The 23,175-nt window shown below is 35.8% G+C and overlaps 4 protein-coding genes across 5 annotated transcripts; 1 reads left to right on the plus strand and 3 right to left on the minus strand.

The window, feature by feature from the left end:
* Positions 1–74: 74 nt before the first annotated feature.
* LOC18027039 (non-classical arabinogalactan protein 31) lies at positions 75–1,908 on the minus strand. Its single transcript, XM_006410557.2, has 2 exons — positions 1,565–1,908; positions 75–562 (listed from the first exon to the last, which is right to left on the minus strand). Exons 1-2 carry the CDS (start codon positions 1,776–1,778, stop codon positions 252–254), a joined length of 525 nt encoding a protein of 174 aa, XP_006410620.1. The 5' UTR covers positions 1,779–1,908; the 3' UTR covers positions 75–251.
* Positions 1,909–2,992: 1,084 nt separating this feature from the next.
* LOC18027040 (homeobox-leucine zipper protein ATHB-14) lies at positions 2,993–8,122 on the minus strand. The gene is made up of 18 exons (XM_006410558.2): positions 7,595–8,122; positions 6,894–7,053; positions 6,665–6,780; positions 6,478–6,568; positions 6,270–6,365; positions 6,068–6,181; positions 5,900–5,983; positions 5,663–5,818; positions 5,505–5,579; positions 5,315–5,421; positions 5,035–5,224; positions 4,752–4,940; positions 4,585–4,665; positions 4,360–4,500; positions 3,927–4,240; positions 3,722–3,836; positions 3,448–3,597; positions 2,993–3,358 (listed from the first exon to the last, which is right to left on the minus strand). Exons 1-18 carry the CDS (start codon positions 7,807–7,809, stop codon positions 3,212–3,214), a joined length of 2,541 nt encoding a protein of 846 aa, XP_006410621.1. The 5' UTR covers positions 7,810–8,122; the 3' UTR covers positions 2,993–3,211.
* A 6,942-nt stretch (positions 8,123–15,064) lies between these two features.
* LOC18027041 (nuclear transcription factor Y subunit A-4) lies at positions 15,065–17,112 on the minus strand. Of its 2 annotated transcripts, none has more exons than XM_006410559.2 (6): positions 16,911–17,101; positions 16,658–16,739; positions 16,424–16,539; positions 15,927–16,010; positions 15,670–15,834; positions 15,065–15,588 (listed from the first exon to the last, which is right to left on the minus strand). In XM_006410559.2, exons 2-6 carry the CDS (start codon positions 16,683–16,685, stop codon positions 15,385–15,387), a joined length of 597 nt encoding a protein of 198 aa, XP_006410622.1. In that variant the 5' UTR covers positions 16,686–16,739; positions 16,911–17,101; the 3' UTR covers positions 15,065–15,384. The 2 variants fall into 2 exon arrangements, with proteins under 2 accessions (XP_006410622.1, XP_006410623.1); XM_006410560.2 differs by having other exon boundaries at positions 15,084–15,588; positions 17,018–17,112.
* A 2,141-nt stretch (positions 17,113–19,253) lies between these two features.
* Positions 19,254–22,817, plus strand: LOC18027042 (WPP domain-associated protein). Its single transcript, XM_024147932.1, has 5 exons — positions 19,254–19,465; positions 19,685–21,907; positions 22,021–22,147; positions 22,356–22,457; positions 22,543–22,817. Exons 2-5 carry the CDS (start codon positions 19,737–19,739, stop codon positions 22,606–22,608), a joined length of 2,466 nt encoding a protein of 821 aa, XP_024003700.1. The 5' UTR covers positions 19,254–19,465; positions 19,685–19,736; the 3' UTR covers positions 22,609–22,817.
* The last annotated feature ends 358 nt before the right edge of the window (positions 22,818–23,175 follow it).

A 23,175-nucleotide genomic window follows, 5' to 3' on the forward strand; every position in this document is an offset into this window, starting at 1 on the left:
CCCGGTTTACTATCTTAAATCGAGTAAACTAGAAAAAACCAGTACGATCAACGATCTTAAAATAGATGAGTGAGTAATATGAAATCAAACACACTAACGATCTTAAAATGTCCACACCACACACATAAGTTTCAAACAAGAACATACCCAAAAAAAAACAAACAAGGCAGAAAAACATTTAAAACACTAGCTAGTGATCATCATAACAATCAAGCACACGAATACATAAAACGATGAATTCTGAGTCTTCTTCAAGAAGTGCAAGTAGGCTCAAACGCGAAGGGACCAACAGAGAAGAGAACGTAGTCGTGTTCATTGATTTTGACTGATTTAGAAGGTTTAAGCATAGCACCGGTGGTTCCATTGTTGAGCTGTGACAGGACGGTGCATGTCCCCTTTGCACCCGCGGGACCGGGTTTCGTGGGCCAAGCTCGGCACGTGTGGAAAGCGTAGGTGGTGAGTTTCTTCGGAGCTAACATGAAGAAGTATCCGTTTTTGTCTGTTTTTGTCTCCATTGTCACACCTTTCTTTGTGTTGTTGCATGCCATCTTTACGGTCGCTCCTGTAATTGAAACATTTCATGGATTTATATATACGTTTTTCAGTAGTTTATGAAAGTTTAATTATTACTCCTTCTGTTCTAGGAACATAGATGATGTTTTAAAATTTATTATTGTTTCACAAAAAATGATGTTTTAGAAGTATTTAATGTTATTTTATTTGTAAATTAAAAAATACTTAATTTACATTAGTTGTATGAATATCAAATTTCTGAAATAGTATTGAAAAGTGTGAATAAAAGTTATACATTTATTGAAAATAGCAAAATAATTTAATAAATGTAAAAATATTAAAATATCATCTATTTAGGAACACTATTTAGGAACAGAAAGAGTAACATTTTACTTTGGGATTGAAAAACAGCAAATATCCAGAGATTAAAGAGAGACGAAAAGAACGAGATGAGACATTTTTATGCATGAAAGCCAAGTGGCATGAGAGACTTGACGAATGTAAACGCGAAAGCATGGTGATTTTTAACGATTTCAAGTTATTTTCATTTGTGTAAATTCTAGAAATTAATTTTTCCTGAATACATTAATTTTTATATATTTTTCGTTTTTTGTTCAAAAAGAAGACAGCAAACATCATAGCACTGTGTAGAAATGCAATTACCCTAACCTATATTATTATTATTGGAATCTAGTATCAATTTGTTTGATTATAATAATTTATTCAAGTTCTTTTCTTTCATACCAAAATCAATCTGAACATTGCATGCATCGTTAGGTTATCCAGTCTTTAACTTAAATTCAGGCAAATCTTCTTTTTTCTTCTGGACATGCTAATTATTAACTAATTTGAGATTTCACACCCATAACATTTGATAGATATTTTTTGCGAGAACATAATGCATGCATACATTAACATGCAACAATTCCAAAAAAAAAAAGGACAATGTCGATCCAAAGTGCAAGTGGGAAAATTAAGAAGTTACAGATCTACGACTACGAACGAAATAATTAGAAAAGGGAAAAGAGATCAGAAAGTAGAATGTAACGACCTTGAAGAGGAGATGCTCCTAAGAGAGTATCGATGCCGGAATACTTGCACGACTTGCAATAAACCATGCCTTGAACCGCCACAAGTTTCCGACTCATCTTCGTCGGCGACGGTGGAGTCACCGGAGAAGCTGATGAGATTTCATTGGTGTAGATAAAGGTCAAGGAGATTTGGAGGAGTAGAAGATATTTGAGAGCTTTTATTACCAAACCCATTTTTGTTTTTTGTCAGTGAGAGCGAGCTAGAGAGGAAGTAAGATTCTCTCATTAACTAAAGGTCATATTTAACCAAAGCAAAGGCAGTTCTAACTTCTCTCATTGGCGTCGGTTTATTATTTTTTCACATTCAAAAACAAAAATGTATTTCAAAAACCCATAAATATGACTCAAAAAAAATGTATACAGTATACTACTATACTCCATTGCTGACAGACTCACAGACATATATATATATATATATATATATATCTTTAAAGCTAACCAAAAAGTCCCTAATTGAATCCCGCTTATCATACATTTAAAGTATTATTTGTAACAAGAGTTACATAAATTTGAAGTTTAATCTTATATTTTCATACTTCTTGGAGATATTTACCAACGATTGATCATAAACTTATTTCCTTCAAGAATGGAAATATTATTGCGATCGCTTGACCAAAATGGGTTACTTCACCAAAATGTTATTATTACCTTTTGGTGATAATTTCGCCTTTTACCATTTTTTTGTTTGCTACTATCTTTACCAAATTGGTCACTTTCTCAGTAACAAAAACATTCATAAAATAGGCACTCCAAAGAAAATACGTGTATAGGTTTCTCTGCCTATAAGTTGACGAGTGGAAGGCATAATCATCATTTATGTAGTTTTCTTATGCTAGATACGAATTTAATATAAGATTCATTTATGGTGAAGATTCATGCAAATCCAATCTTTGAATATTTTTGCAGTGCTATTAAACGGCTTCAACAGCTAGAACCTATATTCAAACTGGACCACTCTCCATTGTAAAGAACAAGAATACACAAATCTAACTTAATTCCTTGTCAATAATAAATATATTTTTCTTTTATAAATATTGATCTGCATACTCCAGAAATAGTAAAATACCACTTATCTCAGTCATCTACTTTACTTACTAAAAAATATACATGAGATTTTCCCCATCTAATATATTTTTATTTTCCAAATTTCAGTTTTTAATAGTAAAGATTATTCTCCAAAATTGAAGAGAAACTATTTTTAATGTAGTATTGAGGAGATATGCCAAACTTTAAATAGTTTGTCGTCGAATTGTGCATATATACAAATTTCTGCTCTTTTTCTGATAATTTTTGTTTTGCTACAGATGTGCAACATTTAAAAACTAACTGCAAGTCAAACACCTATCTATATAGACATAGACGCTAAATTAAATTGATCACAAAGCAAATTAGCACAACAAAAAAGACTTCATAACATTATCATAATAATATCCTGCCATAACATAGGAATCAAGAACAATCCATAAAGGATCATACATTAGTCATAGTACATAGTAGTCCTCGAATTTGAAAATACCGTTGAGCATAATCGCACCCTAACTTTAATATCTTACATAAATAACCCTCCTCCCATGGGAAACGGAGTGATCTGGTCTTCTTCTTCTTCTTCAAACGAAAGACCAATTCACGAACATAAAAGCTAAACAGTGGTTTGATTCATCGTCTTCCAGAACTTTCCACACTGTTGCCTGCTCGTAAGACACCAATCTCCCCATACTTGACGCACATACTCCTGCAGGAAGATGAGCATAGCCCTGTAAAAAACAAAAAAAAATCAAGATTCCAAGTCAGACAGTGATTTTTCAAGAAAATGGCAAAACGTTTATCAGGAAAAGGAAAAAACCTGTTGCATGATCTTGGGGAACTCAGAGCAAAGAGCTTTGCGACCAGACTCGTCCAGGGTCTTGTCTAGCATTATGTCTTGAAGGGCTACAAGAGTAGTTTCCAGCATGTCTAAACCGGTTTGGTTTGCGAATGTGAAAACCGGTGAGGCCTGCATAAGAGAGAGCTATTGTCACACTCATCTCAACAAATTCAAGAACATGTCCATAGAAGCAAACCCAGTCATAAATAGTGCTGGGGAATAAAGAACCGAATGGGGAAGCCTAGTCACTTACGTTTGTTTTCAGGGAGCAGCACAAGATTGCATCAGTGTGATTCCAGAGTTGACGCAGCATCGTGTCACCACTGGTTTGAGAATCAGAGCCAAAGAGATCTGCACCAGTGTGAACTCTACAGCAACCAAAAAGCAGAAGAGTTTCAGATTAAAATAAACACTCAGATTTGAACATGTAACTAAATATTCCTAGATGGCTAAAGCACCTGTAACTCCGGGAGATCCACCGGACCAGAGTGAGAGCTTCAGGAGAAGTGGGAACAGAGATTGGACCGATATTGGAACCAGGACGAGGAGCAATGGCTAGAGCAACCCTCTGAATCGATCCCACTATGCTTCTCACATACTGACGTGCCATTGAAGCAACATTTTCTCTCGTGTGGTTATCAAATGTGAACTGGAAGGCTATGGTTAGTACCGACCTAAAGTTACAATCATTTTGGTCCGCTTCACCTGCTTGACGTGTTGATCCTTCTAAAGACGAGGCTAAATCCAGTGTGCGGTTCGCAGATGCACTGTTCTATATACATGACAGTGAAAAATTAGATTCTTGACTTAAGTTGGTTACACCTACAACCAAAATGGAAACCAAGAGGAGTGATTTGGATATTGACTTTATATGGCTTTTCGAAATTTTACCGGAGTTGATTTATGTTCAAGAGGTATGATGCGGAAACCAGAAGGAAGCAAGGGTGCATCATCAGCAAATGATTCATCGATAGGAGCAAAGACAAGCTGTGCACAACCTCCAACCACATTTTCATCAACACCGCTACAAAGCTAGACAAGAACAAAAGATCAGAAAATGTCAACAAGAGAACCGAGGAACCAAGAAACTTTGGAGGTGAAACTATGAAGTAAAACCTGTAGTAAGTACATATCCCGAGCTAAGCCCATGTCTTCAGGTGAGTAAGCATGACCTTCGAGTCTAACCACCTCAAGAAACTGAAACAAACAATACCGTAAAGGTTTCAGGACTATAAAAAGTATCAAGAAAGAATAAAGAGCGAATCTGCTTTATTCTTTTGTACCTCTTCATGTTCAACTGTCTGCGCGAGGGGAAGAATGACTTGGTTACTCGGGAACCCACCAGCTCTAGCGCAAGGAACAGCAAAAGGACTCGCTCTAAGAGATGCAGCAGCATAAGCATCCACACCATAATCAGCCCATTCAGAGCGATGTTCTCTAAGGAATCGAACCAGCACAGCGGGTGGAACATTCTTGAGACAAGAAAGAGATGCAAGTTAGTCAAACAAAGACCAAAACAGAACATAAGACTTTTCCATTAAACAAATCCTTTGTTCAAACATGTACCTGTAACAGCATAGATGCCTTGGCGCAAAGTACGCCACTACCAAAGCTCGGAAGGAATGAGCTACCGTACTGAGACCCACCAAACTTTCCAGGGGATAAGTTTATCATAACAGTAATATCCTCAGCACCATCACTACCCATTGGCGTCCATCCATCATCCACAAAACCATTAACAGCATCATTGAAACCCCTGAAAGTTCATTCATTTGAACATTTAGAAATGGAAAAGAAAAAAAAAAATCATTGGCAATAAAGCTATTTGAATTAAGTTGACACTTACCGACAGAGTCTTTGACTGAAGGTTCTTAAAACCGCCGGTTGGCGCCCTCCACCGTACTGAACTTCTCCACTTGTCTCTTGTGCAATTTGTCTTACATGTCTCAGAGCCTGAAATAAGAAACCAAACGTAAGAAACACAGCACTATCCCAAGTTGTTGGGGTCCCATACACTAGAGAACATAAGAACTTACAGCGACTGTCATTTTCTGAGCAAGAATCTTTGAAGATTCATAGAGAGGCCTCATAACTTCAGGGACACTCCAGGCCTAGCAAAACCAGAAAAGAAGTCAGGACAAGAACATATTGCAGAGGGATTATGTGTTATGTTCCAATTTGGGTCGTCACTTACATCCAAATCAACATGATCAACAATGTGGAGAATGGAACCACCACCCTCACAAGGACGGATGAGAAACCCACTTGGTCGCATCTCAGCTCTCACAAAGCTTGAAGAAGGTGGTCCAACAGGGCCACCAGTTGCAGAAGTAAGAGACCTCTCACAAACCTGAAGACAGTGAGTGAATGAAACATGAAGCAGTTTTTAAACCAGAAATCACATAACATATTAGCAGATCCAGAAACTTACCACGTAGCTTCCATCTTCTAAACATGTGCTATATCTCAGCGTCCAAAAGTCACGAGCTGCCGCTAATGTTGTTGGAGCATACATCTGATAAATAAATCAGAGTAACCAAAATCATTAGGTAATCTTATAAGGAAGTGAATTTAGGAGACTACAAGAACTGAGACGTACCTGTGTGTATATGAGCTCGATAGTCCCACCGTTTCCAGCAGGTATCACACTCAGAGTGTCCACACATCGACAATCACGGAGCCAAGATGGACGATCTTTGAGGATTTCAGCGACCTACAGTTTTGCAAATCAAGATTGGCTTACATTCTATTTATTTCCCCCTGATTACAAACACAGGCAATGAAACAAAGTCACACTTTACCTTCATGGGTTCTAAACTCACGAGGCCGCAGGCACGTGCTGCAATTCCGCTGCAGTTGCGCGAAATAGCGACGATGCCAATAGAATCCGGACCAGGCTACACCAATAAAGAAGATTTCATCAGATTAAAATATATTAAAAAAACTCATTTTTACACGCAACAAAGAGAACATGTTCTTGAAGTAGATTACACAACTTCAATAGTTTACCTTCATCCCAATCATCTGAACCCAGTCAACAGCAGTTCCTGTAGCCTTGGAAAGGAACTCTGCTAGGGCCTCCTCTGCAATCGAAAGGAGACTAAAACCCAAAAAATAAAACCATTAAAGTTGTCACAAAATGGCACACCGAATACAACAAGCCGAGAGATATGTAAAGCAGACAAGAAAATCTCACCCAGCTGGGTTGTTAGCATCACGTTGCTGATGCTGAGGATTTGGGTTTTGCTGTTGATGTTGCTGACCACTTACGACCACAGACTCACAGCTGTTGTCTGTGGTCGTACCAGAAGCCTACAGTCCAAGAAAAGGTAATCACTTTTTAAGCGAAAATCTAACACAATGATTCACAAACATATCACAGTGGTGGGAACTTGAGTTCAATAGAGATAAAATGAAGAGTTTACAGTGTGAAGTTGGTGTTTCATGTGGCCATTCTCATAGACCAAGTGGGAAACTTGCTTCTGCAGACGATCATTCTCTTCCATCAAGAGTTTGTTCATGGCATTGAGCTTTCTGTTCACTGTTTGAAGACGAGCAGCTTCTTTCCTCTGCTTCTCTCGACATCTAAAATCAACAAGTCAAAAAACGCTTAAATAAACCATTGATGCCATGATAAAAACCCAAATGTAAGATGTATGGTGTGAATAAATGTTAGTGGGCGAACAGAGGCATCATTTGGATTTAGGGAACATACATAAAGTAATTTTATGTATGTTCCCTAAATCTTAAGCTTTTGACCGAAATAAATGTTGAAAACGCATTCAAAGACAATTTTATTATATGTCGCTTTCTTGTAATTAAAGTTTTCAACTGTGTCAAAGCTTAAGCAAAACAAAGTTTCCTGCTCTGAGAGATTTTAAACAGACTTGGATCTACATTAAAATTCAAACTTAATGATCACTGAGATGCCCAAAAAAAATCATAATTGTCAGATAAGAACAACAGGAAAATTTAAAATTTTTACTAAGCAAGTAAAAACAAAAAATTATATCTTCATAGACCCCAAATACAAACAAAATTAAAAAAAAGGAAATCAATTGGTAAGAAAGACAATCAATCAAGAGAGGAAAAAAGAAAAAAAAAGAAGAAATTAATGTCATTTCACCTGCGGTTCTGAAACCAAACTTTGATCTGTTTGGGCTCGATGTTGGAGAGAATCGGACATTCTCGTATGAGTTGCTGTCTTCTCAAAGAGCTGGGCTTAGGGCACTCTGTGTAAACTCTCTCAAGAGCTTCCACTTGCTCCGGCGTGTACCTCACATACTTTCCGGAATCCAACCCTTTATCCGGTGACTCTCTGTGCATCGTGTGGACCATCATAGCTCAAAGTCAAAATGAACAAAAGAAAAAGTCGATTTTTTAAGGAGACTAACGCAAGAACCAGATTGAGATTCAAGTTTTGAATGAAAATTTCGAGGAAATCCTAGGTTTTTGTTTATTGTAGTTGCTGGGTTCTTTTCAAGGGTAGGCTCTCTGGGTAGAGAGAGCCTCCACTCACGTTCATGAGATAATGGTGGGAAAAAAAAAGGAGTTTGGGAAAGAAAGAACAAAAAAAAGTTATGGTTTTTTTGTTTGTTTATTATTCTTTCTTTTTTGTGCTTCCTTTCGGTTATTTTTTGGTGAAGAGAGGAAACGCCAGAGCAATGGCGAGGAAGGAGAAGAAGATAAGAGGAGCAAGAAAAGGAAGCAAAGTAGGGGTCTTTATCTCAGACGCCAATCTCGAGAATCCTTTTAAGACATGGACAAAAAAATTTAACTGTAAAAGAAATTACTTTTCTTTTTTTGTGTGGCGCGAGAGAGAAAGAGAGAGGACTTGCAAGAACATTAAGAGCATAAAGGAAAGAAAACATAAAAAGACTAATGAAAATTTGAAACGCCAGGTGGGTTGAATTTGATCAAAACTTTTTACTCTTAGGGTATTATAGCTAGAATTGATTTAATATGTATACTGCAAAATCATTCACAAAAATATGTTTTTTTTTTGTTTAGGGTTCTTTTAGGATACTGACTATCGTGTTATTATTTACAAAATGTAATATAAGTGGTTGTGATTAATCTTGTTTTGTATATATACTAATTAAAGAATAATTAGCATTAAAATTAATTGAAGTTGCAGGATAAAAGGGGAAAGACAATAAAGGAGAAAAGCCAACACACGCAAAACAGTCTCTGCAAAACCCATCTGTTTTTTTACTCTACCTAGAACAGTAATGATAAAAATATGTATAATATAACTGAAATAAAATAAAAATAACTAACTAAATAAGGAGGCAGAGAGACAGGGCCAATCTTTGTTTTTTCTTTACTTCCATTTTAAAATTATTATTTATTATTCGAGGGAGAAAAAAAATATATGAAATTGTTGTCAGAAGAAACGGATATTTGACGAAATGGGTATTTTGCTAACTTAGGGGAAAAAAGCTGTTGTCTTTATCTCTGTGAGAAGGACACAACATAAGCTTGTTTCTCTCTCCTCTTTCCTCTAATCTCTGATGATCATCATGATGGTGATGCTGATGTATGTGCATGTACAGTATATATCATCATATGTGTGTGTACGTACATCTTTGTATGCATTAACGTTGATGATGATGCATGCTAATGCATGAGGATGAGGAGACTTGTGTGGAATGTCACTGGGCGCGTGAGAAATGTGAAGTGCTTTTTAAAAAAATGTGATTAATTCTGGCAAAAATATTAATTTCTTATCTTTTGTATTTTAAAGTTTCCTTTATTAAAGAAGGAAATATAAATTACGGAACTGTAATCAATATTTTGGTACGATTTCGATTTAATTTTGATCGTTTTAGTTTTCGAGGAAAATAAAGGACTTTAGACAAGTTTGGCATTGGTTCAGTAACGACTTAAATTGGGTATATTGATTAGTACAGAGTCAATGTCCGGACAAACGGCTAACTTCTTATAAACTACGGTCTACGTATATATATACTGTAGGACAAAATCACAAAATAAAAATATACGTAATTTTGTGTAGAATTTATATGTAATTAATTAATAATAGAGAGAGAGAGAGAGAGTAAATGAAGGAGGGGGGTCATGTGAGGTCTCATCATGAGTCCAACTTTGTGCATGCGCTTCGATTTTCTACATGGCAGATCACGTAGCCCCCTATACCCCTTTTTTTCTTCTGTTCCAATTAACGTTTTATAACAAAAAAATTAAAAATACAACTATTTATACTTTTTCTCTATCGCATACACCCAAAAATATATTCTTTTCAAGTTCTATTCTTTTCATAAAACACCACTTCACATAATTAACTACACAATACATTACGAGGTTTCTTCTCGCGCCACTCAAAACATACTTCTTTTGAGTTTTGAGTTTTTTTCACATGAGGAGGCATCAACTCCTACTACATGTACATTCATAGATTCCTAGTCGTATACTCGTATATATGAACTACCTACGGTATAAGGAAAATTTTTGGGCTAAACCTTGTATTCGTTTTTAATTGTCTAATATCCACGGCTAGTTAAAGAAATTAATGGAAAAATGGTGGAACAGAATGTTGGAATTCTAAACAAAAACAAAAACAAAAAATCACTTAACCATTGAGAGTGATACAATATCGTAAATTTTGTTGCTACAATAATTAACAACCGTTTAACATATATCTTGATTTCGTAAAATTCTACTTAATTGGTAGGTAACAATATGTGGAAATACGTTATCAGTTCAATCTTTTTCAGTTTATGTGTTACCAACTTCCCAATTATCGGAACTAGATGACATGGATTCACATACGTTATACAAAAACTATAATAGCCAAATGCATGAAAATCAAAAGACGTACAAAATCTAATTCTATCTACAAGCAACTTTTTTTTACTAATGCATCACAATAGTTTAAGTATTGAGTAAGATTGAGTAAAGAAAAAACGAAAAAGAGTTGTTCTTAATTCAATTTCAGACGTACCAACATATTTTACTTATTTGAGCATATATCAGTTTAGTTATAAGAGTTTTCATAATCTGATTCTAAACCAATACATATATATTGTTTTGACATCGGTTATTCTATTGGAAATCAAGTTAGTTGTTTTTTTTTTCCATGAAAATGGACTCGATTATAGAATGTTATTGAAGGGATATGCTCTCAACCCATGATTAATCAGCACTAAAGCATTCGTAAAACACCACATTCGGTAACTTAAATATATTAGGTCTATAATAATTAATGAGTCGGCATTTTGCAATATGACTGTTCCCTGTTTCCTCGGCTCGAATCCTCTGAAAGGGAATACAGCTATAGACCCATAAACACATCATACATTATGCGTTGCTCTTTTCTAAAAGGCTTTGGATGCTTTCATAATAAGGGAAGAAAAAGTATAAATAGAGTGAGTAGTTTGGTTGCTATAGGAAAAAAAAAAGAATGTCAAACCTTTTAATTTGACAATATCTATCTTTACAAAATAATAATTGGCTTTATCGATATATTTATTTGTGGTGTCAACTTTTTAGTTTTAGCAAGAGGCATGGAGCATAAGAGTACCCCACTGGGCCAAGTCCACTTACTCTTGTTCCCATGTCACACACTACATACATTGCTTGATTACCCAAAATTTGCAATGTATTCTTTTCTTTTGTTGGTGTCATTTTCCACCATTGATATACTTCTTTTTGGAGCTGCCTACAATATCTATATATCTATACATATTGATGAATATATCTACGCTTGCATCTCATTTCATATGTGGATTATGGTCTTATGGGTAAAGATTCATGTTTATAAGTTTCATTTTTTTGTGTTGGTTACAAAACATATTTTGTTCTTTATCTTTGCCAACAATGGTATTTAAACATTCAATACTAACGGGATATACTACCATTGAAAAACCTAATTTCATGGCGCCAAAGTTCGAACGGAAAGCTCTGACATATTTTTATACTATTTCTGAATAAGTTGAGAGAAAAACAATGAGTGCAGTCTAATGTCTAATTTAGATTCAAACTATGATCAGTTGGGTAGAAATTATCAGATAACATCGAGTGAAATATATGAAAGTTAGGGAGATCGTACCATCGTTAAATCTAATCATTCTGCATAGTATCACCAACACAATTAGACATTGCAACTTACTTATTATGATTATAATGAGATTGTGGCGTCGTTGCAACTCTAACACAATTAGACATTGCAACTCTGACCAACCGCTGTATTTAACGGATGGTCAGAGTTGGACCGAAATATACCATGTAACTGCAAGTTCCTAAAAAACTGGTTTATAGTATCAGACTAAAATTCCTATAACTATAACAAATAACTGCCACACGTTAGCTACAAATTAGAACGTATTTAACTTATAGACTCGGTTAAAATTCTTGTTATATAGTCTATAAAAGTAAATACAACAATAAAGCACCCATAATAGCTAATCAAACTTTATTATAAACTCCATATATACAATACAAAGTTAACCAAAAACAAAACATGAGTTTACTCCATAAATGGGAAATCGATGCAGCAATGATATTGAAATCACATATTCAATGGAAAGGAAAAGCACAAAGTGTCTTTTTATATCACTATATGAAATGAAATGAAAGTTAACAAAAAAAAGTCAAATGAAAAGCCCTATTTTTAAAAAAAAAAAAAAAAAAGAAAAGCCCTATTTTTGTCACAAGTCACAATTGTGTTCTTCTTGCTTTGCTTCAATCTCACATCTCTCCTGTTCCTCTTGTGTTTAGGAGAGAGAGATAGAGAGATAGAGGTGGAGAGAGGGACCCATGCATGGGCATGATAGAGGTGTAAAGTCAGGCATGGATAGAAAGGAAGGCTCCAAGTTTGATAGGCTGCTCATGCATATACTGTATTGATCATATAATATTCATATATGCATATAATAATTATGAGTGGGATTAAAGTTTGTGGATATCACTCGCCATGAGGTTAACAATCGAGCTTATAAAAGACGTACCACAAATATTTTTGTTTCCATTACGTCATATGACAACATTGAATTTGATTTGAAAAATCCTGAAGAAGACGATCGTTTCAATCAATTAACGGATCCGTTAGTCAAAACTCAAAATATATTAATTATATTCAATCAAATAATGATCCCTTAGTCAAGATATTTAATATTCAAATACAGTAAATCTTTATATCTCAGACCAAATTATAGATATTTATCGCCGATTATTGGTATGATCTCAGCATATGATCTATCAAGAAGAGATAGCGAGTTGATTTCAGTTTATAATTACTCTTTTATTAATGTCTCTTTCTGTATACAATGTCTGCAACTCACATTAGGATATATTTACTAACTTTACTAGTTGCTAGCTAGGTAGCACCAAAATAAAATATATTAACACAATATATTATCTATGGCAAGAAAATGAAGTTGATTATTGTGAAAATATAACGGGACGACCACTAAAATGTGATTTACACTATATTTATATAATTTTTTTTCTTAGATAGAGTATACAAGACATATATATATATATATATATATCTAAAATTATTCAGAGTTTTAACTTTTAAGCGCGCTGTTAAAAACGTCTTTATGTTAAAAGAACGTTAAGAAGATATTCAAATAGTGCGAAATGGTGATGGCTTGATGAAGAAGGGAAGTGGCCTATAGCTAAAGGAATATAGTAGACCTTTCATATTATAGAACCCACACCGCATAAACCCACGAAGAAGAAGAAATTATACAGTTGCTCTTTTCCAATAAACTTTCTTGCAATCATTCCCTATGATTTGAGTTATACATCTTCACTCACACCAAACATATGTACGATATATACCTTCCTATAAATCCAATATACACACACGCGACACCACTCAATCTATGGGTATATATGACCTAACCCACAATGCATATAACTTTTGATGCAGTCGACAGTTGGAAACATTCTAACAATATCTTTTTATTTAACACATTTTTTTTATAAAACCGATGTAGGGATAGCCTAACATTAAAAGCACACGAACATGGCTTAAACTTGCTCCCTCATGGGTTTGATTCTCACTATGAACTTTTACATCTCCGTTTGACCAATCAAAAATATATATTGTATGCTTTAGTTTTATATAAACCCTGGTATGTGAGTTATTAGACGATCTTTATCGTGGAGATTGGTTCTCAAAAACTAAAAATAAATCTCAATGCACACACAAAAATAAAAGAAAGTAAAAAGCACAAAAAAAGTTGATTGCTTATTGTAGGTGTTGCTGTTTTTTGGGCAGATGATGTAATTAATTATCAACCTTATTATTCCTTAATGAATTTCAAAATCATATAAGAAAAAGACACTGAACGAAGTAATGTCGTACACAGTTAAGACTTAAGATTGTTATATGTATTACTTCATTGAACAAACAGAAAAACTACCACAATTTCTCTGTTCATTTTATGGAAGTCGGATTCGAACGAATCTAGGAAGATAGAATCACACCGGGACCCATGACAACGACACCAAACCCCCCAACAAATTATTACACTTTTATGTCATATTTTGAAATTTTTGCTCAGAAGAAAACATCCCAAGATATGACTTTGACACAATTAATGAACAAATTGGTTTTCACTGGATATATATATATATATATATATAAATATATCTGTTTTAATTATGAGAACGACACATATAGTTATTCAATGCTATAGCCTAGAACAATAAGCCAATTTTTCCTTCATATATATAGAGACTAGAGAAGGTAAGACGTGTCATTCATTATATATTACATTAGATTATTTTGATTTTGCTTAAACGTACTTTGTGTTTGGAAAGTCTTTGAAATTTTCACATCAACTGTCTAAACTCCAAAGAGACAGTAAGTAAAGCGCAATAAGCCAACAACCCAAACTTCAGTCAGAAGCTGTCTGAAAATCAAAGCAATGCTTTTAAGGAACCTTATTAAATCAGAATATATAAATAAATAATTAGAAAAGGTGCAAGAGAACAAAACATGACTTCAGAAATATAAATTGTCTGGAAATGGAATGATTATGCTTAGTGCATAATAAAGTGTCAAACTAAGAATATTATACCTTCCTAAAGAAAACGAACAAATTGAAATTTCTTATTCAAATTACGGATGAAATAAATTCGAACCGAAACTGGATAGAAACAATCTAACAGTATATAAAATTATTTTATAGTTTTGGAAATTTTGAAATTGTAGAACGATAGGAACTTGCAGTATAAATATATGTATTGGCGTCACCTGTCACCATTATGCCGTAAAGATACTTGTTTTGCCTCAAATCCCCAACCAGATTGCATTTCTTTTTTTTTTTTTTTTTTTTAACCAGATTGCATTTCATATACTACCAAATATTAGGATACAAAAAAATAGAGAAACGAATAGCAACATGCTTGATATAATAACTTTAGTAGGATATGAAATTAATTTTTGAATACTTCATGTTATTTCAGTTTTACAAATAACGACAGCGATCACTGCAGATTAATCTATTTTCGGATTAGAGTGGTTTACGGTCACCAATCACCATTCACAAACTTTGATCCATGGGATTAGCAAATAGCAATGCATATAGAGAGAAGAAAAAGAAAAACAACAGTGTACTCTACGAATTAATACAAACTTCAAATTTTACTCTCAAAATCATAGCAAACAAAGCTAAGAACATTAGTTTAGTTTCCAAGAAACACCAATTCATTGGCAAAGAAGATCATTGTGGTACAAGAATACTTTCAATCAAGATTTTCATTTCTTTGCTCAGTTTTATTTCTAATCACTAAAAACAAAGCCACCCTAGCTGCCCCAAGCAATAAACTATACACATGTGATGTCTACATAAGACTGTTCCAAAAACACTAAAGACGATGATGCAATGAGGCAAACATCCACCCGATATAGAAACCAAACTCGTGGTTGTGCAAGAACCTTACTCAAGATCTACCATTAGGAGCCATGGCTAATTTCTCAGGCCTGCGGCTGGAACTTGCTTCTGAAGCGTTTTCATCAGAGGTTGCCTCATCCTCCTCCTCCTCCGCCTTGTGGTCTCCATTTTTCTTCTTGGCATTGAGAAACCGGCCGCCACATCCTCTTGGCCGTCTTATCGCATGCAAATGCCGAGATTCATGCATATATGGCTGAAATACAAGAAATAAGACACATATTAGGAAGGAATCTACACAACAAAAATATACAGGTTTTGGTTGCAAAGGTTTCACCTTCTTTGACTTGATGGCTCTATTTCGTGCCTCAAGTTTTGCCCGTGATTGCCTACGCCTGAGTATACCATGATATTGCTTTGCATTAACAAAAACAGGTTCTTCGACTGCATCACATTGCAACGGAACCCCGTGTTGCTGCATTCCCATTAACTGCATATGGACCTGAAAAAAAAGAAAATATTTTTATAATAAAAACCAAAGCTTTTTCAATATTCAGAATCAGAGACGTCAAGGCTGCGTTATATAATACATACCCCAGGATATGGATGTGGAAGATACGCTTGCTGTGCAAATACACTTCTGTAGTAAGGATCTGGATACGGGTAGAGCCCATGCGCCTTCAATACCAACACACACAGAAACAAATCCTTTAGCATCTAAATTTTCAATTAGAAAAAGGTTAGCATTTCTTGGAATCAGTACAATTACACTGCATCTCAAGCCTGTTTTCCCAAGCAGTCAAAGTTTACAGTCACATTAAGACTATAATTTAGAGAAAGGTGAGAAAACCAATCACAGGACGAAAGAAGTCAAAATCTTCTTACTTAGATTAGCTCAAACAAAAGTCCAGAAAGTTTTGGCATTGTAAAGTTTTGAGAATCACATCACACGAAACAAAACCAAACATCTGATAACCACAAGCAAGATCACACGAAACTAAACCAAACATCACATAACAGAAAGCAATATCAGTCTCCAAATTTAGTCTTGCACAACTACTTGAAATATAGTTTCGGTAGAGAGAAATTACCATCGGCTCTGAGTAGACAGAGTTTGTATCTATAGATTCAGAACTTCGTCCTGAAGGAACCGATGGTCGGGTTTGGGAATCTGAACGTTCTTGCTTCTTATGACTTTCATTGTTATCTGGCCAATCAGCAAACCACCAAGAATAAGCGTAAATAAGTCAGGAAGAGAACCAAAACTAAAGAACACAAAAAGGGGAGAAAATAAGACTAGGAATGGGTCAAGAAAGAAACAAAACCAGAGAGCTCATGCACTGAAGAAGTCATGTTTCATGACAGTCCTTAATCCTAGTTAGAAGTCTGAAAGCTCCCAGGAACAAACTGTAACAACAACAAAGCACAAAAGTCAGTACACGGTTCTCTTAAAAAGCTAAGAGCTTTGAGAATCGGAATTCAATTACCAAAACCCCAGAATTACAATCCTACGATCTAAACCAAAACCCAGAACACAAATAAACCATCTGAACTTCTAATTTCCACATCCCGACTTACACAGCAAAAGCATTTCCCGGGGAAACGAGATGCACTACAAGAGGCACAGGGGAACCACAAAAGCTAGAATTTCAAAATCGTGGTGGGAAAAAAAACAAAAGAATTACCTGGATTTTATAAATGATTTAAGCTGATTCAATCTCTGGATCTTACCCTCACAAAATCGATAAAAAGGTCTCTTCTTTTTTTGTTTGGTTCTAAGGAAGAGACGAAATGACGAACAGAGGCCTAAATGGCTAGACACAAGGGGACACCGCGTGTCGTTTTTCAGCTCATAGTCCCCTACACTTCAGAGCGTCCTCCTCTGCCATTCATAAACATCATGACGTTTTTGTCACTCACACTGAGAAGTCAACTCAAAACCATGATTGTGAGAGAGAAAACGACAGGAAGTGTAATAGTAAAATGGAGGCAATACTATTAGGACAAGTGGCGAGCAGAGGACAAGACCTCCATAGTAGGTAAGCACGGGCAGATCTGAATAGCTGCCCGAATATATTCTCAATTTGTTCCAGTCCACAAGTTTCACCTGGCCCCACTTTTGCCGACTGCCCGTTTCCCCCATATACATCTTTCGCTGTGACTCATCATTGAAGCGTCCGGTATCGAAATCGAAGGTTCGGTTCGGTTTAGGTTTTGTTCGAATTTATTTAAGATAAACTAAACCAAGTGTGGTATTATGGTTGGACTGACTTTAAATTGGTTTGACTTCGGTTGAGCTTTTTAGTCATGGATCAACCGGGTTCAACCGGTCTAACCGGATTTACAAATTTTCATAGATATGGTAATGTATCCTAACAGTAGCAATATTGTATTTGATTCTTTGCCATTGGCAATATACATGCACGGTAATTAATTGAGATATACAGTTCTATACTTAGGCGGTTGGAATATTTTTAATGGGTATATATCTATTCTGGAGCTATTTGTAAGGGATCAATTTTTTTTTTAACAATTATTTGCACATGCATGGGAATAAGGAACAAAAGCATCTTATCTATTGTATGTAAAAGGACCTAAACAACCACTTTAGTGGCTTATGCTATAGGCCGTGTTTGATTTGCGGAGAGCATTTGGTATAGCTGCAAAATGTGCTTGCAACGGATGGTGATGTGACAGTGATAGCATTAATTTGATTTTGCTAGAAGCGTGCGTGCTTGCTCGGTGCGGCCGAAGGTGAAAATGATAGTATAATTAGTATTTTATACCTTTCCACGCTCGATCGAACCTATGCTTAACATACTTACAAAGCTAAGTGAATATAGTCAAAATTATGGTCTTATGAAGGTCCAAAGTCTATGTGTTAGAAACGTTACATCCGTTTCCGGAAGTGCATGTATATGGTGTATATATTCTCCTTTGCTATTGAATCAATCATACATTCTCCGGAAGTGCATGTATATGGTGTATTCTCCTTTGCTAAAGGATTCATATATATTCTCATGGTCATCATTTGAAATGCTCACGTATGTGTTCTATTTTTATCGTGATAAAGTGAGCTTCCATTTTCCAAATTGAAAATCTATGGACCGTCTGGATGAAACAATCTTTGAAGAAATGTCTTCCTTTATCATCTAGAAGGGTGTCTTGAGCACAGTAGAATCCACATCCAAAAAAAGCACCTTCATTTTCTTTATCCTTAGAACAAACTCTCTATACAAGTAAAAAAGGAGTCAAGCTACGAAAATCAATCGGCCAAAAAGTCGAAATTCCAAAGGAGAAGTTATCAACCGCTGGATTGGCTTAACTTTGACATTTTTTATTAGTTGATGAGGTGGATTGGCCTACAATCATTTCGAATTAGGTAGCACCTTAATGATTATGAAATCGACTAATGAGTTAACTGGAATTATTTATTTATGTTTAATTCTTAATAACACATGTAAATGAGTATTTATACTCTTTTTTTGTGGGTCAAATTTAAATCTATATTTGAGTTAAAAAAATATATATATATATATATATATATTCATTTTTTAAAAATTTCACAATAGAATTGTATTTAATTACATGAGTCAACCATTTGAATTATTTAACCCAATAAACTAATTAAGTATCTGAAGTAAAAATCGACAATATAAACTAAACGAAACTAATAAAATGGAATGATCCCAACTCACAAAACATACAAATCCATAATGAACTGAATTTGTTGGATTAAGTTGACTGACCCATTAGAACAAGCTACCTAATTACTTATTTATTTATACGACATTTTGCATGGAAAAAAAATAAAATAAAATAAGACTTGTCAAATGTTGAAAGAGCCAAATACACACAATGTACACTGTATATTATCAAGGCAAGGCAAGACATAAAGACAAATTTTAGAGGGGCATTTTCGTAAACTTCAATAAGGGAGCTGCTGCCAAAAGCTTTCTTCTCGACTCTCCCGCTCCGCTCAGGTGTGTAGCCTCTTTCACTTTCTCCCTCTTCTGTTTCCGTTTTCTTCCGAAACCCTAAAACTGTGGAAGAAGACTCACCGTTGAAATTGAAGCTGTAGTAGCTCTCCCGGAGGAGTTTTCTTCACACTCTCTTCGGAGAAATTCCGCTAGGTAAGCTGCTTGTCCCTTATTTGGTCATGTTCACTGGATTTTGGGTTTCAAAGTTTTTCCTTTTGTAAATCTCAATTCGGTCGAAATGGAATTGGTCTCGATTAAGAAACTAGGAAATTTCAGTTAAAGTAAAGAACTTGTTAATTCAATTTCGATTTCGTTTATTGTCAAGCTTGGTTTTTTAAGAATCATACTAAAGGAAACTGTTCTTTCCCTTAGGGCTATATATACTGGGGAAAAAGAAGAGTGGTGGAATTAATTTAATATCCTTATGGAGGAAGAGGAGGTTGTGATGGCTGAGAATGGTAGTTTAGAGTCTCATGATGACATAGTCCGGATTAATGGTGTTCTTAAAGAGAATGAGAATCCGAATGTTGATTTTCTTGAGGATTTAGATTCTTACTGGGAGGATATAAATGATCGTTTGACTATCTCACGAGTTGTGAGCGACTCGATTATAAGGGGAATGGTAAATGCAATCGAGTCCGAGGCTGCTGAGAAGATAGCTCAGAAAGACCTTGAATTGTCAAGAATCAGGGAGACACTGTTTCTGTACCATGTTGGCTCTGAAGAGACTGAAGCCTCCGAGTCCCGTTTGATGCATGATAAGGCGTCTTTGGACACTCCAGATGGATTTACTCAAGGATCTTTAGGCAGTCTGAAAACTGAAGCGAGAAAACAGTTGGTGATGCTCGTTCAAGAACTCACCAATTTGAGAAAGTATATCCATATCAATAGAGCAGACTCCACCGTTGATGAGATCGAGTCTAAAACCGTAGATAAAATGCTTGATTCCTTAAAGAGTATTCTAGAGACTGTGATGAAACGGAAGAATGAAATGGAGCTCCCCTCCTCGTGGCAACAGGAGCATGATTTTCAGAAAGAAATTGAGTCTGGTGTGGTGACTAGTTTTGTTCGGAGTCTCAAGGATGAGTATCAACAGAGGTTATTGGAGCAAGAAGCTGAGTTTGGTGGTAAGAAGAGTTTGTTACTCGGGAATGTCAAAGAGATTACTGGTCTCCGCCAGGAATTAGAAGCGATTCGTAAATCGCTCTCTGATCATGAAAATGGGGACATCGAGGCGGGGGAGAAAGGGGACCGGAAAAGAGTGGAGCAATTGCACCGCAAGATGTCGGGAAGCCTTAGTTCAGCTTCTTCGGTTTTGGATACAAATGGTAAGCATGAAGACAGTTCTGTTGACTTAACACCCGAGAATTTTGAGCGTTTAAAACACTTATCACATGATGATTTGTTCAACCACTTCAAGGCCAAGATGAATAAAATGAAAAGAAACCATGATTATGAGATACAGGAGATGACAGAGCAATGTTTTACCTTTAAGCGGAAGTACTTGAATTTAAAGGAAAGAGGTTCTTTTTCTTTTGTGGGGAAGGATACGGAGCTAGAGGCGCTTAGAAAGAAGATCCCATTTGTCATCTCGAAATTGGATAAGATCTTATTGGAAGATGAAAAGTTGGTGTCTGAAGGAAAGAACAATGCTGATTTTAAGAGCCGGCTGGATTCTCTTCTTCTGGAAAATCGCCAACTGAAAGTTTCACTTTCAGACGCTGCTGAAAAGATGTCACAGCTTTCTCTGGTTGAGGCAGATCACCAAAAGTTGATTCGAAAGCTCGAATCAGATGTTGATGATTCTCATACTGAAGCTTCTATCTCTGTAGATATTTATAGGTGTTTTGTGACGGAGTTTGTGGGCCATGTTAAATGTGCAAAACAGGAGACAGATTTAGAGCATAGTATGTTGAGAGAAGCATATGAGTTGGTTTTGGAAGATCTTGCGAGTAAACAAACCCGTGAAAGCAAGGATGAGTTTGTAGACTCTTGTGTTGAGTCTTTCATTGTGGAGGAGTGTAATGCGGTTATATACAAAGAAGCCTTGAAAGAAGCTGATATGAAAATTGAAGAATTGAACATGCATGCAACAGAAAATGAAGAAGCTCTGAGATCAGAGATAGTTGACAAGGAAAGACTGAAAGAGGAGATTCATCGGCTGGGGGGTCTCGTCAAGGAGAAGGAGGATTCAATCGAAACAGCTGAGAATGACTTGGCCATAGAGAGGAAGAAACTTGAAGTAGTGTCTCACCAGATTAATGATCTGAAATCTCGGATAGAACAGCAACAAACTGAAATTCAGGATAAAAACGAAGCACTGGGACTTGTGTCGGCACGCGAGATACAGAAAATAGAAGGCTATGAGACAAAGATATCCGATTTGACACAAGAGCTTGAATTAGCAAGAGAGAATTTGGAGAAAACTAAAGAAGAGAAAAGGAAAACCGAAGAAAAGCTATCGGCGACAAAAGCAGAGGGAGAGAAACTCAAGAAGCGCCTTCTGTCTCTAGACTTAGTTCCTCCTCAACTGATGCAAGGTTTCAACATTCTCGAGGGCTTGGTAGCAGAAAAGACGCAAAAAACGAATTACAGGTAATGTTTTCTCTCATTGCTTTCGTTTCTTGACACATGGATATGCAAGTACTTTGTCCCTTGATTCAATAGCATAAATATAGTACTTTATGAGAACTTTCTTTGGCTCTTAGGTTGAAAAACATGCACAATCAATTGTGTGATCTGTCACATCAAATCAGTGAACTGAAGGGGAAAGCATCGATGTACAAGCAACGATTCGAGAAGAAGTCATCTGACCTCCAAAAAGCCGAGGCGGAGGTGAGTCTTGATTGCTCTATGCATCCACAGCTTCTTTCATTCTCTCTAACCCTGATACGTTAATATTCAGTAGTGTGTCTGAGAACTGTGTCCATATCAATAATTAACCTCTACAGTCTGTAGCTCGAAGCCTTCATATCCTTTAAATAGAAGAAGAAACTGCTGTTGGATTAAAGAATGATGTTTATATATGGTTGTTGAATGGCAGGTTGATCTTCTTGGCGATGAGGTTGAATCACTCTTAGATCTTCTTGAGAAAATATATATAGCTCTCGATCATTACTCTCCAATCCTAAAGCATTACCCTGGCGTAAGCTCACTCTCTCTACACATATTCTTTCTTTTTCCATTTGAGATTGGTTTTATGATCAGACTACATACCAATGACTTTGCAGATTATTGAGATCTTGAAGCTTGTCCGGAGAGAGCTTAGCGGAGAATCAAAAAGACCAGCAGATTGATGCGTCCAGTCTCTTTCACACTAGTTTATTTCTCTTCTTTGCTGTACAGATCTCTCAGGCTTATTTGATGTTTACTTTCTACGAGTCTTTTTTTTGTTTTCAGTAGATATAGTTTTTGATAATGTATTGTCATCAACCGAAAAAATCTGATGTTTGATTACTGTATTTTTCAATCTTAGAATACACAATTGGATTACATTCCAGAGAAATAACATCTTATAATCAAAAGATATGCTTGAACTCGCAAGAAGAACTGGAATCTGCTCTGCAAAAAGGCTTTTCCAGTTCCAGAGCCACTGTAAATGATCCACCTCGTTATTGGTCAAAATCTTTCACCGAAATAATCAGTGACAAACTACGGCTTAAGAAGATCCGGAAGGTCAGATGAATTTATTGTAGACCAAAATTATGCATAAAACCAACGAGTTTGAAAATACTTGAACATCTCTCGGTTTTAAGTTGATTGTTTAAGTCCATAACAATCCCTAATCTTAAAACAGTGAATAATATGTGAAGTACTCAGTACTCACTAATTCCTTTCTTGGTCGGATGGATGAGATCACCCTA

Source organism: Eutrema salsugineum, unplaced genomic scaffold (assembly GCF_000478725.1).
Source record: "Eutrema salsugineum unplaced genomic scaffold, Eutsalg1_0 scaffold_10, whole genome shotgun sequence".
Lineage (NCBI taxonomy): Eukaryota > Viridiplantae > Streptophyta > Magnoliopsida > Brassicales > Brassicaceae > Eutrema > Eutrema salsugineum.

Excerpts from the sequence above, each read along its gene's own strand:
- LOC18027040 (XM_006410558.2), bottom strand. The coding sequence starts at position 7,809 with ATGATGGTCCACACGATGCACAGAGAGTCACCGGATAAAGGGTTGGAT. Across the intron at positions 6,366-6,477 it reads TTCAGATGATTGGGATGAAG|CCTGGTCCGGATTCTATTGG; the intron begins GTAAACTATTGA and ends TTATTGGTGTAG. Across the intron at positions 5,580-5,662 it reads TTGATCATGTTGATTTGGAT|GCCTGGAGTGTCCCTGAAGT; the intron begins GTAAGTGACGAC and ends TGGTTTTGCTAG.
- LOC18027042 (XM_024147932.1), top strand. The coding sequence starts at position 19,737 with ATGGAGGAAGAGGAGGTTGTGATGGCTGAGAATGGTAGTTTAGAGTCT. Across the intron at positions 22,148-22,355 it reads TCCAAAAAGCCGAGGCGGAG|GTTGATCTTCTTGGCGATGA; the intron begins GTGAGTCTTGAT and ends GTTGAATGGCAG. Across the intron at positions 22,458-22,542 it reads TCCTAAAGCATTACCCTGGC|ATTATTGAGATCTTGAAGCT; the intron begins GTAAGCTCACTC and ends ATGACTTTGCAG.
- LOC18027041 (XM_006410559.2), bottom strand. The coding sequence starts at position 16,685 with ATGACTTCTTCAGTGCATGAGCTCTCTG. Across the intron at positions 15,835-15,926 it reads TTCCACATCCATATCCTGGG|GTCCATATGCAGTTAATGGG; the intron begins GTATGTATTATA and ends CTTTTTTTTCAG. Across the intron at positions 15,589-15,669 it reads GAGCCATCAAGTCAAAGAAG|CCATATATGCATGAATCTCG; the intron begins GTGAAACCTTTG and ends CTTGTATTTCAG.
- LOC18027039 (XM_006410557.2), bottom strand. The coding sequence starts at position 1,778 with ATGGGTTTGGTAATAAAAGCTCTCAAATATCTTCTACTCCTCCAAATC. Across the intron at positions 563-1,564 it reads AGGAGCATCTCCTCTTCAAG|GAGCGACCGTAAAGATGGCA; the intron begins GTCGTTACATTC and ends TTTCAATTACAG.